At 39.3% G+C, this 18,700-nt stretch overlaps 1 protein-coding gene across 1 annotated transcript in view; it reads left to right on the forward strand.

Annotated features, from left to right (window-relative positions):
- KCNB2 (potassium voltage-gated channel subfamily B member 2) overlaps positions 1–18,700 on the forward strand; it is a 381,493-nt gene that overhangs the window by 9,749 nt on the left and 353,044 nt on the right. The window contains exon 2 of the mRNA XM_026495898.4: positions 17,025–17,707. Coding sequence (XP_026351683.3) covers positions 17,129–17,707 — 579 coding nt within the window. The 5' untranslated portion in view covers positions 17,025–17,128. The remainder of the gene's footprint in view (positions 1–17,024; positions 17,708–18,700) is intronic.

Here is an 18,700-nt window from a genome sequence, read left to right on the forward strand (position 1 = left end):
TAGGCCTTTCTCTTCCCCTAGACTCTTCTTCACATCTCTTTATCTAGGATTTCCCCTCTATCCTTTCTCAAAGTGCAGTGGACTCCATGTGCAGGTCCACAAAGGGACTTGCCTGTAATAGCCAAACAGTCCATTATGGTTTTTTTTTCCCCCCAGAACAAAGCAGTAGTTCTTTCTCTAAAAGGACTTATTGCTCATAGCCTAACTGTCTCAAAATTGTAGCCAGCTTTTTAAAAGACATGCACTTAGCAATTATTTATTAAGCACTTTTCATAGGTGAAACACTCTTCTGGGTCACCAGGTTAAACAAAATCGGTCATTACCCTCACAGGGCTGATAGTCTATCTAGAAACAAACAAGAACCCCCCACATCCCTCTTCAGCGAGTCTGCCCTAGGTCCAGAGGATTGGGGATTCTTTATGAACTATTTGGAAAGGAAAGTGTTGGGCAAAGGCAGGGCTGCTGGAAATGGAAGGGTGAGGGTGACACTTGTGGCGTGAGGAGCCGCACGTGGGCTGTGGCGTGCTTAAGGGGGGGAGTTGAGACATTATACCGCCATTATTACCCAGAGAAACCTTAATGCTCTGCTTCTGGCCACCTGGTTTGTTTTTTGCAGACTCTGGGACTTGAGTTCTTTGCTTCTTTCTCCACTCCCTTCTCCCGTTTTCTAACAGTGGGCACTCAGTCATGTCAGGGTCCGGGTAAGCTGGTCCTAAGAGGAAATCAGCCAGGTAGGCACACGTGGCATCGGGAGAGGCCAGAGATGGATGGCCGGCGGCAGTCCAAGTGGGCAGGAAGTTAGATCTGTGGAGTGCTGGGGGAAGCCCTGGCCAAATTATGGGGAGGGGAGTCTGGGAGCAGGCAATTTTGGAGACTCAGACAGGCAGGGGCAGACGGGGCAGGTGGGATTAGGAAGATCCAGCCCCATAGGCTCAAATGCTATGGTCTGTGGACACTTAAGAATTTAGAAAGAAGTCTATCGTAGGTAGCTAGCAGGAGTCTGGACTAGTTTAGACATGGGTGTTTGTTATCAGGAAAGCCATGCGATGGTCACGTTATAAATGCACAATGGACGGGACCATTCCCTGTGCCATCACCAATCCGGTACCACCTCTTTCTGAACGTCCACTGAAGCTTTTTAACTGGACTCCTAGCTTCTTTTCTTGTCCCCTTATTTTGCCCTTTTCTTTTCTTTTTTTATAAATGGCCAATCTGATCATATCACTCATCTACCTTAACCCCTTAAATGATTTCCCACTTTTCTTAGGATAAAGGCCTCAATCTTTAACTTGGGGGTTACCGTATTCCTTCTTCACTTTCCAGAGCATCACTAGTGTGTAAGACTTGTTTATAGAGGCGCTGGTCAGTCTGGTGCCTGCCCACCTGCCTCATTTCAGGCCACTCACCCTTCATAGTCTCCTGTGATTTCTGGCTTTCTTTTAGTTTATCCAAGGTGCCTGAGATTCCTTGCCACAAGGCGTGCACAGGTGGTTATTGGAATGCTCTCTCTTCCCACTTTTACCTACCTAACTCTTCTTTATGTCCCTGATTGCAGGTCAAAAGTCATTTGCTCAAAGAAGTCTTCTCGGGCCCCCAGAGTAGAGCGGCTCTCTCCATGATTCTCTTTCTTAGCATTTTGTATTCTCCTTTGCAGCACTTACTCCTATTCTAAATTGTGGGTCATGTTCTTGTGTCGTTTTGCTGACAATGTCAGCTCACTAAAGGCAGAGGCTGGCCTTATACACTGCTTTATCCATAGCACCTCCACAGTTGGTGCTCACTGTTAATGTGTTGGGTCGGTGAGTGAAGGACTGGATGGAACCAGGACCTAAGTCAGGTTCTAGGTCACGGAATAGCACCAGGAGTGCACCTCCCAAGAACTGCTGCCCAGGACGGGGCAGAGTAGGACTAGAGGAGGACCAGCGTGTTGATGAACTGCCAGGCCATGGCCCTGCTCCATTTTACACTCACACACTCTTCATGTGCTTCTTGACAAGGGCCAACATGGTTCTAGACTCTGGGCTAGAGCAGTTTGAAAGTGGAGGTTGAGGGGCTACCACTGGTAAGAATGGAGGCCACTAGTGGATTGTGATGAGGAAGAACATGGAACCTCCAAAAGAATTTTTCTCTCATCCCTATTTTCAGAACAGAACTCAGCTTCATAACTTCACAGGAGAGATCGTCTAGACCCGTGCTTTCTGATAGAACTGATGTGATGATGGGCATTTTCTATATCTGTGCTCTTCGATTCAGCAGGCACTAGCTGTATAAGCTATTGAACCCTTGAAATGTGACTTGTGAGGCTGAGAAATTAAATTTTAAATTTAAATATCCATATGTGGCTAGTGGCTACCATACGAGACAGTGCAGGACTGGATTATTATTAGCATGAATTACTTTAGGAAACGCTAAGTTTCAAAAGCAGTATGGCTTAAATTCTAGAAATACCCACTTACAACCAGCATCAGCCTCCAACTAACCATATATAGGCATGCAAGCCATCTGTGGAGTCTGATGCCTATTTTGACTCAGATGAGTATCTCCCAGGTATATCCTAGTGAAGGGATTTGAATGCACTATGATTTGTTTCTATCCACAGGAATTGTTCTTTATCGAAGGCATTTCTTTATGTGAACTACAAAATGTAAAATATTATACAAATATAGAACATTATCTTTGTGAGTGTCTAATGTGACTTTAAATGCTTTCCCATGCCCACTTTTCTCATACAGGATTTCCTTCCTTCCTTTCCCTCCCTCCCTTCCTCCCTTCCTTCCTTCCTTCCTTCCTTCCTTCCTTCCTTCCTTCCTTCCTTTTGTTCTTGTTCATCTTTTCTCCTTGTCTCCTTCTTCTATTCATGTTTCTTCCTCTATTCGTGTTTCCTTTCTAACCTCTAAAATGACACAGACACAACACTGTGTTCTTTAACAAGTTCCTTTCCTTTTGCATATTGATTTCTTTTGTGCTTATTTATAAGAGCTGTTTTATCAGTTCAGATTATTAACAAAAAATCCCTCTGAAATGATAATAGCTCTTGACATGCCAATTGATATATTTTTGGAGATTTGTCAGATACGATAATTTCAATATTTATTATATAAAGCATGTTAAGGTAAAGTATTGTGCTGTTTTTTTTTCACAGTTATCACCTAGATAACATTAGAGTTGCTTTTAATCCTTTGAAAGTTCCCATGTGACTGGATCTCTTGAATTCTTTGTTCTGCTTTTCACAAATGAAAAGCACTATCTCCCAGAAAGATAATACCAGGATGAGAAAGTGGTATTTAGAAGGTACCATTCCGAAATACAGCAGTAAAGTAACATTTGAGAAGAGATGGTCCATCTTTCGTCCTGTTCTCTAGTCTGTATAGCTTAGAAAAAAATGTGTCTAGGGGCTTCCATGCAAAATGTCTTCAGTTCATAAAATCACAATTATTAATTAGACTACCATTAAATATTAATTTACCTTTGAGATAAATGTCATTTTAAATTTGGAACCCTAGTTTTTTTCCCTAAATCTAAGGAGAGCATTTTCATTAGGTTTTATTGAAAGGGTGCACATAGAAAGCTTAGAAGGTGTTAAAAAATTACTTCTTAAACTTGGCTTCTGGTTTCATTCAGGCCCAGCAAAATACTTAATAATAAACATGGCTTATAATCATATATGTGCAGCTAAAGTAGAACATTGTAGTAAGGGTTTTGTCTTTTGTCTTTTTTCTTTTTTGTCTTTTCTTTTTTAGGGAGCCATTTTCTCGCAGGCATTTTATAACACAGTATTTGATATAGTTGTAGGTGCTCAATAAGTATTTGTCAAATGAGTTAATAAAATAATAATTTAATTCATTAATTCATTTAAGATCTCAAAGAGCTTTTAAAATTGCAAATGGTGGCCAAGGCTATAGCTCATGTAAATGAACATTATGTTCCATATAACCCATGAATTAAGACATCTGTGTCATTTGCTGGTATTTTATAGTTTTCCCTTCCTTCACATTAATATGTTTAAATCAGGTAGAAAGCATTAATTAGGTGCCAATTAAAGAAATATTTAAGTCCATAATAATAATTATCTGAGCCTATAAGACATATGCTAAAAGCACAAATCCAAAATTCTTATAGTATTCTTTGCAGTGATCCAATGGGTTCTCGAGAGCAAGGTCTATCTTACCCAATTATGTATCCACTGCAGTCAGTATATGGTGATAGCCAGTTAACACATTGTTTTGGAAGGAAGGGAGGGAGGGAATGAGAAAGGAATAATGTATCTAAATCAGTATGTATTATTTGTAATTTATAATCTTTTTCCTTTCTGACCATTATTAGAATAGGAGAAATTATAGATTTATGTTGTAGTCAGGATTCATTAATAATTAGGTTCAACTCATCAGTATTTATAGGTTTTACTGAATATGAGATAGTTCGATTGCCCTTACTTCACTTTTTCTCTTCCATCGTTGTAATTTTGTATTTACTTTTGGTGCCCTAAGGTAGCAAGGTCTCATGGAAAGATATACACTCAGGAACAAGAGAGTAATTTAAATAATTTAAATCCACTAATGTTGCCCTTCCAAATGCTATGAATTTTATGTATATGTTTTTAAAGATTTGATTTGTTTATTTGAGAGAGAGAGACCGAGTTAGCAAGAGAGAGCACGAACAGGGAGGAGAGGGAGAAGCAGGCACCCCTGAATTTTATATTTTAATTAATTAATTTATTAATTTATTAATTTATTTATTTATTTATTATTTTTTATTATATTATGTTAGTCACCATACAGTACATCCCCGGTTTTCGATGTAAGGCTCGATGATTCATTAGTTGTGTATAACACCCAGTGCCCCATGCAATATGTGCCCTCCTTACTACCCATCACCGGCCTATCCCATTCCCCCACCCCCTCCCCTCTGTAGTCCTCAGTTTGTTTCTCATAGTCCATAGTCTCTCATGTTTCATTCCCGCTTCTGAGAATTTTATATTTTTAAAGCAACTATCTTGACTATAAATTTCAAATACTAAAGCTAATAATATTACTTTTCAAAGTCACTTACTAAAATTTGTTTAGGGGGCACCTCGGTGGCTCAGTCAGATAAGTGTCTGCCTTTGGCTCAGGTCATGATCCTGGGTCCTGGAATCAAGCCCCGCATCGGGCTCCCTGCTCAGTGAGGAGTCTGCTTCTCCCCGTGCTCCCTCTCCCTCTCTCTCTCTCTCTCTCTCAAATAAATAAAATCTTTTAATAAATAAATAAAATAAAGTTTGTTTAGTTTAAAAAATTTAGAACTGCAAAAATAGTTGCCAACCCTACCATCTCTATATATAAGAAAATTAGAACATTTACTATATTTTATACATGCCACTTAGACCAAAGGGTAGATATAATGGTATAAGAATTATTTGAATTTTATTCTTCTATATCATGCAAAATATATTCCTCAATAATTGTTCCATATTTCCATTTATTTATCATTCTGAGGCATCCAGAATCCTGCCATTCAAGGAAAATCTCCAGCATCTTCTGAGGTTAAGGACATGGGCTTTGCATTAGGATAATGCTGGATTGGAATCCTGACACTGGCACGTACTAGTTATGTCATTATAACCAAGTAACTTACCTTTATGAGCCTCAGTTTCTTTCTTTCTTTCTTTTTTTAAGATTTTATTTATTTATTTGAGAGAGAGAGAGAGAGAGCAGAGAGCCAGGTGGGGGAATAGAGGGGCAGAGGGAGAAGCCGACTCCCCACTCAGCAGGGAGCCTGATGTGGGGCTCGATCCCAGGACCCTGAGATCATGACCTGAGCCAAAGGCAGACACTTAACCAACTGAGCCACCCAGGCATCCTGAGCCTCAGTTTCTTTATTTGTAAATCAAAGATAATAATACCCATACTTAGATGGGTTGAGAATTAATGAACATCCTCATGCTGAAAATTAAATTTAAGGGATAAGCATAGTGGCTGCATATAATAATCACCCAACGTGTGGTAGGTGATAAAAATGGCTATTATTAACAAAATTCACAAAGCAAATGAGATCATAACTTTGGCTTTCCTTCAGATACGTCTCCAAGAATATTCTTACCTTCTAGGAAATACAGTTTCTACTTATGGGCATTTTGATCTTAAGCTGAAATAAAATCCAAATTGTAAATCTGAATCTTATAGCAATAGCTTATTTTACATTGACATGCTCTTGGACTATAATCCTGACTACATGAGCCTTGTAAAAGTGAAAAAGAGTGCTTTAAATATCACCATACCTAAACCCAATATTATTGATTCTTCCCTTGAAGAGAAAACATTGGGAAAATAATATGACAACATTAAAGAAGAACTTTTCAGTTCTTCTGAAGGGGAAAAATCCATAATTTCATCATTCTTTTTTTTTTTTTAAATTTTATTTATTTATTTGACAGAGATAGAGACAGCCAGCGAGAGAGGGAACACAGGCAGGGGGAGTGGGAGAGGAAGAAGCAGGCTCATAGTGGAGGAGCCTGATGTGGGGCTCGATCCCATGACGCCGGGATCACGCCCTGAGCCGAAGGCAGACGCTTAACCTCTGTGCCACCCAGGCGCCCCCATAATTTCATCATTCTTAAACATACTAGTCCATTCAATGAAAACAATAGGTGTCCTTTATTTATGAATATTTTCACCTTTGCTTCAAAATGACATTCCCTATTGTACTATCACAACCATAATTTTTATGATTTTTTCCACACTGTTTTCCAAATTATTTATTTCAAGACTGTATCATCTGGTACAAGTCACATGAACTCAAGGCTTTCAGTCAGTCCATCTGTGGTCCTGAATTTTCACATTTTTATTTTAGAAAATGTTGATGAAATATGATTAGCTCATTTTCCTCATCAAACGCTTTGATATTTTCTTATCAAATTGTGCTAAATTATATTATTAGCAGTAAATTTAACATCCTAAGATTCTTAGATGCTAGTAGGTCATCTCATCCATCTGCCTTATGTTCTTACCATTAATTATTTATTATCATTGTAGCTCCCTAGCACTTTATACAACAGAGACACATGGTAGATTGGGAAAGGGAGCAGGGGCAAGGGGAGGAATATTTATAAAGTGCCATACACAGATGGATGCTTAATAAATGCTGTTTAATGATCCTCACTGATGGCAAGGGTGGATGGAAAGCATTAATTATAAGGGATGTGGAGATGGATGTCTATAGTTCAGTGAGCCTCTTTCCTTTTCTACTTAATGCACAGAATAAAAATCAAGCATATGATTACTTGTGACACATTCTGATTTTTTAAATCACTTTCATTAATGAAGGATGCCACTGATTCCTTAGAAGCTGTTTTTTCATGCTAGAAGCCAGAACACGTGGACAGTATTTTGAATATGGACAGTCAGGAAAGGTACCTATGGCTGTGGCTACACTGAGCATCCTAAGGCAAATTTTGGCCATAGTCTCCTTTGAGTCTGAAGACATGGCCACCCATATATTGTGAGTTGAATATGTTGGGAAAGATTTCTGCCTTCCAACTGAAACTTTTTTCCCCAACCCAAATACTGCTCTGCTTGTATTTCTGTTACCTTTGATTCAACTTTGCCCTCCTCATACAGTCCTTCCATGGTGATACTTTATATTACTTAGAAAGAGAGAAGATCATTGTTAAAGGGTGTAAGCTCACCTCTGGGGAAAAAAAATGGACTCACTAACTCTGGTACTTTCTTTTCTTTTACTTTATTTTTTTATTAGTCAAAATTCAATCACATTGTTTCTTCTGGCTTGCATATTTGTCTTCAGAGTGAGTAGTGTAAGCTGAGAAATAGAAAATTCACTTTTGCAAAATTTTAAACTTAAGAAATTGAAAGGGTGGGGGCACCTGGGTGGCTCAGTCAGTTAAGAGTCCGACTCTTGGTTTTAGCTTAGATCATGATCTCAGGGTTGTGAGGTGGAGCCCCATGCCAGGCTCCACACTCAGCGGGGAGTCTGCTTGAAAATTCTCTCCCTCTGCCTCTCCCCACACTTGCATGTGCTCAAGTTCTCTCTGTCTCTCTCTCTCAAATAAATGAATAAATCTTTTTTTAAAAAAAAGGAAATTGAAAGGGTGAGCTTTTTCCTATTCTTCATCTGTCCAGTGGAATATGTACATGAGTAGTATTCACTTAAATCTCATAGAACCATAAAATTTGTGTGATAGAAATCACCTTGAAGGCCATCTCTCCATCTCACAACAGGTCAGAAGTTTCTTCTGTGCATACCTGACAGGTGCTCAGCCAGGGTCTGGTGGAACATTAGTGGGTCCCGTAGTGTTTTCAGGTAGCATATTCCAGTTGGGGCAGCAATAATTGTTAGAGTCCTACTTATTTATCACTCCTTCCCTACATATGTCCAGAAATCCTAGTTCTTATCTTGAACCCGAGCCTTGTCAAAATAGAAAAATAAGAGCCGGTAGAACTTCTAAAAAGTTGGAAGTCACCAAAATAAACTGATACTAGATGATGTTAACCAAAACATTTGACCATAAATAAGGATAATAGTGCCTTGAAATTTATTATTCACTTGTTCATTCATTCTCTTGGATAGTCCACAAAATTCGTTAAGCATTTGCATGCCAAAGTTGCAAATATGGAGAAGAGATGCTTATTACTTTTAAGAACTCACAACCAAAAAGGTATTTTCAGTTAAAGCTCACATGGAATCTTCTTCTCCACTGTAGTTTTTTTTTTTTTTTTAAGATTTTATTTATTTATTTGACAGATATAGAGACAGCCAGCGAGAGAGGGAACACAAGCAGGGGGAGTGGGAGAGGAAGAAACAGGCTCATAGTGGAGGAGCCTGATGTGGGGCTCGATCCCATAACGCCGGGATCACGCCCTGAGCCGAAGGCAGACGCTTAAACCGCTGTGCCACCCAGGCGCCCCTCCACTGTAGTTTTTATCACAGTTGTAGTCAGTTGCTTGTACGTTTGTTTGTAGAATACCTATCTACCTCCACTAGAACGTAAGCTCCATGATGTCAGAGACTGCACCTCAAGCAGAGTAAGGCTCATAAATATTTGATGAATGAGTGAATAAAAAGAATGAATAAATGAATAGTTATGATATAAGATAAAAGCACTTTAACATATAGAACAAACTTCTAATCCTTTATGGCAGAAGAGATTAATTCACCCTGAACAAGATATTTGTTCTTGATCTTGAATAATGAATAAGGGTTTATTAGATGGAGAGTGTAGAAAAGAGCATTTCATACATGAAGGTCATATTGGATTTGGGGAGTGGCAGGTAATATGGGGTAGCTGGAATGAGAATATGATTTTTAAGTAAATGTTAGGTAAAGTATAAATCTGGTCATTTACTTTTTCATTCCAAAATATCATTGTGGGTCTACTTCATGCCAGGCACTTGGGATACAGTGGTGAATAAGATGAGACATGATCCCTGCCTTCAAGGAACTTAGACCCCTCTATTAAAGAGGATGGGTATTAATCAAATAATCAAAATACTCATCCCAATAAAAGTGAAACTGCTGTTGTGACAAGTGTTACAGGCAAAAGTCACCTAATTCTATATAAGTTCTTAAAATAAAATTATTGTATAGTCAAGGTAATCAGGGGGTGTTATCTAAAATGTGATTCTTGAGTTGATATCTGAAGGTGAAGAGGGGAGAAAATAGAATATGTGCAAATTCCCTGTGGTAAAAGGAGAATGGCACATGAAAAGAAAATGAATGAAAAAGCTAGAACACAGAATGAGAAGGAGCAAGGTACATGATAGAACTACAGAGAGAAGTAGAGGACAGACCTTGCAGTCTCTGAGTGTAGTGTGTCTTTATCCAGAGAGTGGGAAGTATGGGAGCATCTTCTACAGGAGATGACCCCAGTCTGCTGGTGTTGGGGCTGCAGCGTGTAGAACTGACTGAAGGGGCCCAGAGCAGAAGGGGTAGTTATCATAAGAACTGGTACTAGGAAAGGAGAGGTAATGAAAGAATGAATCTGTGGAGTTCATCTCTTTTCATAAGAGCACAATCAAGTTGCCTGACTACAGCCATTAGCCTTTAAAGATGAGCGATATATAGGAAACAACACATCTCAACTTAATGTAGTTTGAATCAGTATTTTGACATGGGGGGAGACAAAGAAATAAAAGCTTTTAAAAACTGACTAGAAGGTGAAAAGCAAAGAATAATGAGGTGGGATGTGATAGAAAGAGACTTATGTAGGCATTTATAGATCTGGGTACTAGTCCAAGTTCAGCAACAGAGAGGGAGATCAGCCAAGTCACATGACCTCATTGGCTCTCAGCTTTGAAACCTGGAAATGAGGAATTGGACTAGATCATAGACAAGTTCCCTTCTGCCACATTTTTTGATTCTAGTTCCATACATGAGGGGATATAAAGTATGGTATAATGTTTAGGTCACAGAAACTCACCTCAAATCAGACTCAGTATTCGAGTTTTTAATAAAAACGACATTGCCTGTAATGTGTTTGATTATGAGAAGTAAGGGACCATAAGGTAATTGGAAAGTGTATTTTTGCTATTAAATGGAGTCCAACTGAGAGAAACATCCCTTGTCAAGAATGTTACTACTGAACATTCCAGACCAATCATTACACGATCTAAAAGCTAATTTTATTGAGAGAAATCTAACAAATATTCAAGTCCTATCCAAATTTCATGAACCTCTTGTTTTTTACTTGGCTTTATAGAGGCTAAATCTAACTTAGGCCAAACACCCAGATGGCATATGAAATTTAAGTCCATCACCCAAATTGAAGATTGTATCATCCACGTAGAACTAAAGTTTGTGATTTTTATCAGGATATTACAGGGTGACCCAGCCTTGTTTTCACTCCTTTCCGTGGCACCAGTGGTTTCTCTGTTGGTTGCCTTTTTTATTTTTCTCATTGCCGTTCATCTTTATTTATCCCTTTCACTGCATTGTGACTCTGGGAAGATGTTTGCAAAAAGAAACTTTTAAAACAGCACATCTTGGGCCCCAACGTAAAGGGCATTTTTACCTTCATAATACAAAATCTTCCACCAGCTGTATGGCTGAACGCTCATATGAAAGTTTTAGCCTTTTTGTATGTTTGGAAACGGACTGAAAATTTCAAGCCATGACTATACCTTATAGTTTATAAAAGGCCCAAGATGCATTATAATATCAGTATTATATTTTTCAAGGTAGAGAAGGATTTTTTTGTCAGCTGTGTCTTATAAAAAGCCACGTTTCTAAAGGCAAACCTAGTGTTTTACTCTCTAATTATAGCAAACATATATGTGATCTAATTATTTAAATAGTTTTCTATCCCGATGAGGAAAATTCATATTATGTGTCTAAATAAAATAGTTTATTTATGAATTTGGTTATTCAGAGACATCTGTGATATTGAAAGACGCTCATATTGCAATTCTACTTATTACTTGTCTTTTCCCCTTCTCACTGCAACACAGTGCTTCCTCTGACCACTGAAAGCAAAGCTTTTAGGATTTTGTTTGAGTGTATCTAAAAAAAGCATCGGTTATATCAAGGATAAAAGTCCTGCATTTTTTTTTAAACTAAGGACTAAATATTTGTGCTAAAATTGAGGAACATATTGATATTAACAGCTTTTGATTGCAGAAAAGAAATGCCACCTTTCACCTCTCTGATAACAAGGACAGTGTATCAGTTATTACTAGAATTTGATAGATTAAAAAACAATAAACACTATTGAAATTCATTAATATTTCTGACCAGGTTCTAAAGTAATTTAGCGGATTCGTTGAATTTCTTAGGATAGCTGAGTTTCCAGGACTTTACTTTAAAGGACTTTCTTTCTCCAATGAATTTGATTCGTTTTTAACTTGTTATAAATTTTATTTTTTTTCATTAGGAAATTCTGGAAGTAGTTTCAAAAATTTCAGGAAGTACTAAAAAAAATTTTTTTTAAGAAGCATTGATTACATTTTCAACTAACAGTTACGGTGCTTTTCTCTCCAGATATCTACTACAAATAAACTTTGTGTCTCTCTGAAACAGAAATAGCCGTTCTAAAAAAAGATTCATTTACTACTTAATACCATACATGAAAATTTAAGAAAATGCTTTAGCTATGCATAGAGTGATTTAGACTTTAAGGTCTCAGAGCTGCTTGTGTGCAAATGCCTGTTCGGTGTGTGCTAGCGACACAGAAATGAAATGTTAAACACCACTTAGATCTTTAGAAAGATCTGCTTTTCATCTTCACAGGATCACACATGGGACTTACCCTGCCTTGCTACCCTAAGGAAGTGTCAAGTATGTGACATAATGGTAGTATTTTTGAGACTACAGTAAACTCCCCCCCGCCCCGCCACAACCTGGAGTCTCAGGCTGTAATTATGATGCCGTGATCAGAAAGTTGTGTTTTGTCAGGTTTGGCCCTGAACGTGTGGCAACATAATTTCACGCTGCTGGTAGGAGCACTGTGCAGCTGTGCAAAACGAGAATGTTTGTTGTTGTTTATTGTTTAAAGAGTTGTTTTTTTCTCTAACAGACTAATGAAGGGAATTTTAGTACATTTGCACGGGTCGACTGAGGGTTGTTAAGTTTGACTTTTCAATTGATCAAATGAGGTGAAATAAATCAACAAACTGCCATAAGAAAAGATTCACTGAGATTTTGCCCTTGAAATAAAAATGTCTTCAGTTTATAACTATTTAGGCATGTAAATTCTACACAGTTCGATAACATCCACATCGTTTAAACATTGAATTATTACAATTTATATTATACTTATATACTAAATTGAATTAGATGATAAATTTTTATGGAGTGAAATTATTATGATAGACATAATTTCACTTGTAAGGCTAAATGTGAGAAAATGTCACATCAGATCCATTTTAATTACCAAAATTAAAAACATAAATTTTGCGAGCTCTTAAGAATGTCAAGATGCAGTACCTAACCCAGAGGAAACCGACAGGTTCATTGTTAGAAGTAAAATTAATATAGCAGAAAAGAAGGTAGATGAAAAATGAAAAGTCAAAATACAGAAAATCAACTAAACACTAAATAAAAGAAGTGAAACTTTTATGATGTTCTGAAGGTAGTTTCAAGCTCTGGTAAATACTAAAGCATTCTTGAAAGGAAACATGGAAACCACCTTTTTAAAAGAAACGACAGGAAAAAATTCTTCATTGACTCTGAGGTAGTAGGATGTGTTTACTTTTATCTAAAGTGAAGATAATGATTGGAGCGGAGGGTGGTAAAGATCACAGAATCATAGGGGGAGGAAAGATTAGCGAAGTGTCATGGGATAGTAATGATCTATAGGCATAAAATACCATTACTTAATGGGTGAGGAAACAAGTCTAACCAGAAAGGTGAGAGGAGGCAGAAACTCAGCCCAACTGGACCCAGGGGTCCTGAGCCTCTGAGCAGAGCCCCTTGTGCCAAACTCATACAACTTCCCATACAAAGCAGCTCAGTTTAGATATTTTTCTCTTCTTCTGTAGAGGTGTGGCATTTTCAGCTCAAGAGGTTTTCATATTAAGACTATAGAAAACTCTTTCAAGTATGTACAAGTTTGAAATTACGTAGTTTGATTTTGTGGTTGGTCAAAGGCTCCGAGAATAGAAAAATCTAGGGAACAAGATCGGAAGAGAGGGAAAGGAATGGGAGAAAGGTAAGCAGTGTGTGGAGAAACAGAGACAGGAAAGTGGGAGAGAAAACCCACAGAGGAAGAAAGAAAAGGGAGAATAACAGGCAGGGGGCAGACGGAAAGGCTCAGTGCATTTCAGAGGTACTGTTCTCTGCACTTGACTTCAACTACAGGCTCCAAGGGTGACCATTTGTTTTCCATGATTATTCTGAGCACCTGATGAACGCTTTCAACCCTATTCAGGCTCTTAAACTGCTTGAGAACTTAGGCCTTTGAGCCTGCACTCCTGATCAGGTAATAAGCAGAACGTTCAGCCAAGGGAAAATAAAAACTTTTAACCACAGTAACAGTAATCAAAGCAGACCATCTCTAAGTCTTAAGAAAATCAAATCAGTGGGTCACATTCTCTCATCCTAAGTTTCTTTACCCCTGCTTTGAAGACGGGGCATTGAATTTCAGCTGTCTTTTATTCTGGGATTTGCAGTCAACACTGGATTTCCTATAATAGAAAGTTTTTGATCAGTAAAAGAGATATTGTGAAATTTAAGTCTTATGACCTCTCTTCACTTGAGACACACAACCTACAAAAAGGAAAATTCACTGTAAGTCATCTGTGAAATTATCTGAGACAAATGGTGACTATGACATAGCATTTATGCTTTTAATAAAGACTTTTACGAGAAAGCAAGTCACACTGAGCCCCTGCACTGGAACAGGAGATGTTTGTGTCAGTGTTGGAGTTTGTTCTCACTCTTTCCAGAAAACCTCGAATCTGATATTCTAGTCAGTTCAAAAACTGCTTATCTTTTCCACGTTAGCATAAGACATGATATTTCAGAAAGAGTAGATTCATTTTATGTTTATTTGTAGCCAAATTAAAAATGGATTAGCCTTTGTTTATTATTCATGTGGAGTGTTCACATAATCTATATGGATTGCTGAGATGTCGTTGAGTCTACAACCAAGGTATTTAATGGAGAACAAACAATCAGATTCGCTACTGGACCTGCCCCATCTCTAATAGTTTCAGTTGTTTTCCCTGATCCTAATACTGTTGCTCAATTTTGTGTATGTGTATATATACATATTCCCTGTCACCTGAATACAAAATTTGAACATGGGCATTAATGGCATCCAAGATATATGCTATGAGGTACAGAAAAGGTGGGACCAGTAGTTCCTGGCCTTACACACTTACAATTTACTGGAGAAGACAGAACATCTGAATAAAGAAACAATTTAAATGCTAGCATTTACTTAATAGACACTAGTGTAGCTTTTAATCTCAGTTTTCTTTCAGTGACTGGAAAGCAAACTTAAAATGAGAAATATCAATTTTCTTACTCGGTTCAGATATACCTCCCTGTAGTGAGCACTTCACATAAACTATCTCATTGAATCCTCATAATACTGTCTGTGATACTGTAGATACTGTTATCTTCATTTTGTAGAGTAAGAAGTTGAGGCTCGGAGAATTTAAGTCATTTACCCAATCATTGTGGCTCTTCTTTATTTTGGTAAAAGTAGGTATTTTTGTCATCTATGATGACGGCGTGTATGTACTTACTTAACATATTTCTGTCACTATGTGGTTGAAAAAACTCTCAATTCAAGTGTATACATGGGCCATATATGAAATATTTCTTATATAGTCCATGTACTTTTTTCATAAATATGACTTATTTTAATTTGAGAGGATACTTGACTTCCAGATGGAGAAATAAATTTAACTTATAGGAATGGAGAAATCAGAGACATGCAGACATTGATGTGTATCTTAAGAGAGAGTTCCAATTATAAAGACCTCTTAAATCTAAGAGTTTTTCCCTTTGATATTAGGGCATTGGCTATGAAACACGGTGTTGTACATTAAAAGTGGTGTTTAGGATGTATTGCTTGAAGCTCCATGATTTTCTGCAAAAACATTATAGGGGAAGATCAAATAAGAAGATGCTTGCTGCTGAAGATCAAAATAATAGATCAACAAGAGGGAATACTGAGCAGTTATGTCTTAAAGAATTAGTACCCAGGAGAAAAGAGCTGTGGAGCACAAGAATACAAACATGAACACACACACACGCACACACACATTCTGACATACACTATGTACACAAAACATATATACATATAACATGTAAACATAGATGCATTTAGGCTAGTCATTCAAATAACCCCATTTATGCATTTTTCTGGCCATATGCGTTAGCCCTATTAGATCTTTTGTCAGCTGTTTTGTGGAAAACAAGTGATTCATCATTTAACATTTATTAAACTCTCACAATCTATAAGCACTGTGCTCGGTGATAAGGATACGACAGATAAGATAGTCTTTAAGAGCTCCAAGCATCCTGTGGGAAAGGTGTTATTGCAGTGGTATGATGAAACAGAAGTGACACTCACAGAAGTTCCATGATCCTAGAGGAGGGATATGATGGAGGGCTTTCTGGAGGATGTGATTGATGTCTGAGATGAGTCTTGAAGAGCAAGCAGCAGTTAGTCAAAAGGAAATGGGAAAGGTAGAAGCTCTTCCAGGACACAGCATGAAGAAAGCTCCAGAAACTTGCGACAGAAGGATGTGTGTAGTCCGGGGTTGCTGGAATATAGTGATGATGGAGAGATGAGAGGTGAGGGTGGAGGGGCAGGCCAGACCTAATAAGGCTAACTGGATTTTATACTGCCAGTAATAATGAATCTGTGTAGGATTTAAAGCATGGAAAGGGCCAATTTTGTATCTTAGCACCATCATTCTAGTAGCCACGTGGAGAACAGTTTCTAGGTTGACAACGCCAGAGTTTGGGATCCAGTTTATGAGGCTGTTGTAGAAATGTAGGCAAGAGATGTTGAGGGTTTGAACCAAAATCATGGGTAACAGGGACTGGGTCCTGGTGGTGGAGCCCTTAAGCAATGTTTAGAAGGTCCAGTTGGTTAAGATCTGGTTCTTAATTGGATGTAGACGGATGCATCAGGATTTCTCAGAGTTTAGCCTGGGTGGCTGGCTGTGGGGATGTGGAGGGCCAGAAATCTGAAATGGAGAAGGAACAGGAACAGGTTGGGCAGGTTGGAGGTGTAGTCAGGTTAGTGTGAGGTGTCCTTGGTTCATCTAGGATGAGATGATCAGCTCATAGATATGCTAGTCTAGAGAGGAAGTGAGAAAGTGGTCCCTGGTGATAAACTTGGGAGTTACCAACCTCTAGATGTATAAAATTGAATACACAGCCTCTTCTTTGTGTGTAGTATGTTGTATCGTCTTTTCTGCTTTTCTCCTTTCTTGAGGCAAAGATTCCTCTTTCCATTGATACAGGGTCGTTGATATTACACCTCCTGGTTGTGCGTGAACAACAAAGCGATCCCAAAGATCAGGAAATACTTTAAGGAAGTAGAAGTAACCAAGTGATCGTTGTTGCTTTGTTTCCAGTTGTGTCGCTGGAAATGCCTGCCTCAGAGGGATATCGCTTCAGCTGACCCTGCCACAGCTCATTCTTCTGAGGAGCCTGGCTCTGCGGCTTTGTCCTGTTCAAAATGGCAGAAAAGGTCCCCCCTGGCTTAAACAGGAAGACTTCAAGGTCGACACTGTCCCTTCCACCGGAACCTGTGGACATCATTAGGAGCAAGACGTGCTCGCGGAGGGTTAAAATCAACGTGGGGGGCCTTAACCACGAAGTGCTGTGGAGAACGTTGGACCGGCTGCCCCGGACGCGCTTGGGGAAGCTCCGGGACTGCAACACGCACGAGAGCCTCCTGGAGGTGTGCGACGACTACAACCTCAGCGAGAACGAGTATTTCTTTGACCGGCACCCGGGGGCCTTCACTTCCATTTTAAATTTCTACCGGACCGGGAAACTCCATATGATGGAAGAAATGTGCGCTCTCTCTTTCGGCCAAGAGCTTGATTACTGGGGGATTGACGAGATCTACCTGGAGTCCTGCTGCCAAGCCAGGTATCATCAGAAGAAGGAGCAGATGAACGAAGAGCTGCGGCGGGAGGCCGAGACCATGCGCGAGCGGGAGGGAGAAGAGTTCGATAACACCTGCTGCCCGGAGAAGCGGAAGAAGCTCTGGGACTTGCTGGAGAAACCGAACTCGTCAGTGGCTGCAAAGGTATGAAAAGCGGAGTGTTGCTAGCCTATGTGTGTGGTCAGAAAAGCTGTTGCCTCCCTTCCAGACAGCGCGAGTGTTCTCTTTGGAGATGTTTTGGTGAGACAGAGCAAAATGTGGCTACTCGGTGAGAAACACTTTGCTGAAGCTCGTGTAGTCAGAGTTCTTCCCGCGAAACGTCACGCAAGGGCATTACTCTTTCTTAAGTATCATTGTTGGGTCGGAACAGGCCTGGGCAACAGAGGCTGGAAGGGTTCTGGAAGCCATGGCGCTGTGTGGCGTCGGTGGCTGGAGTTTGAGGGGAGCACCAGCTGGGGTCCAGCCCACGCGGAACCCTGCGGAAGGCTGGGGCCAGGGCTCCTTCCTGGATACAGGCGAGGTGGTGTCGTTGAGGGTGGAGAAGGTGCCTCCTGGCCTGGTTCTCTAGAAGAGCAGGGAAAGAGAGAGTGTGGCCCCATGTAGCCCAGAGGGCTGCAGGGCCCCACGCCTGAGAAAAGGGCCTTCTCCTTAAGCTCTGTAAGGAGCCAGTCCATGTCCACGATGTATCCATCTACCTCCCTTGTGACGTGCTACTCTGACGATGATGTTTCTGACTGTTGGTGTATAGTGTTTTCCACAGTGGAGGTATTACCCTGCCTCAGAGTTCATTGTGGTTGCTAACGATGAAGGTAAATTCATGATTCCATTGTGCCCGCGTACATCTCCATCTCAGTAAGTTTGTTTTGCCACGAATTGCAGCATTTAATTCAATGGCATGATTCTGTTTATCTAATTTTATTGAGAACTTTGAGGGTTAGTGCAAACTGATTTTCATCCCATATATTTAGTTCTATATTGCAATATGAATTATGAATACAGCCTCAAGAGTCATCTTGAGCTGCAGAGTCTTAGTATTGGTATTTTGTGCATATTAGATGAAAATGGAATATGGAATAGGGAAAAGAAAAATAGCAGAAAAACGTGTCATCATATGAATTCTTTAAATTGCTTCAAAGT

This window comes from Ursus arctos, unplaced genomic scaffold, assembly GCF_023065955.2.
Source record: "Ursus arctos isolate Adak ecotype North America unplaced genomic scaffold, UrsArc2.0 scaffold_6, whole genome shotgun sequence".
NCBI classification, from domain to species: domain Eukaryota; kingdom Metazoa; phylum Chordata; class Mammalia; order Carnivora; family Ursidae; genus Ursus; species Ursus arctos.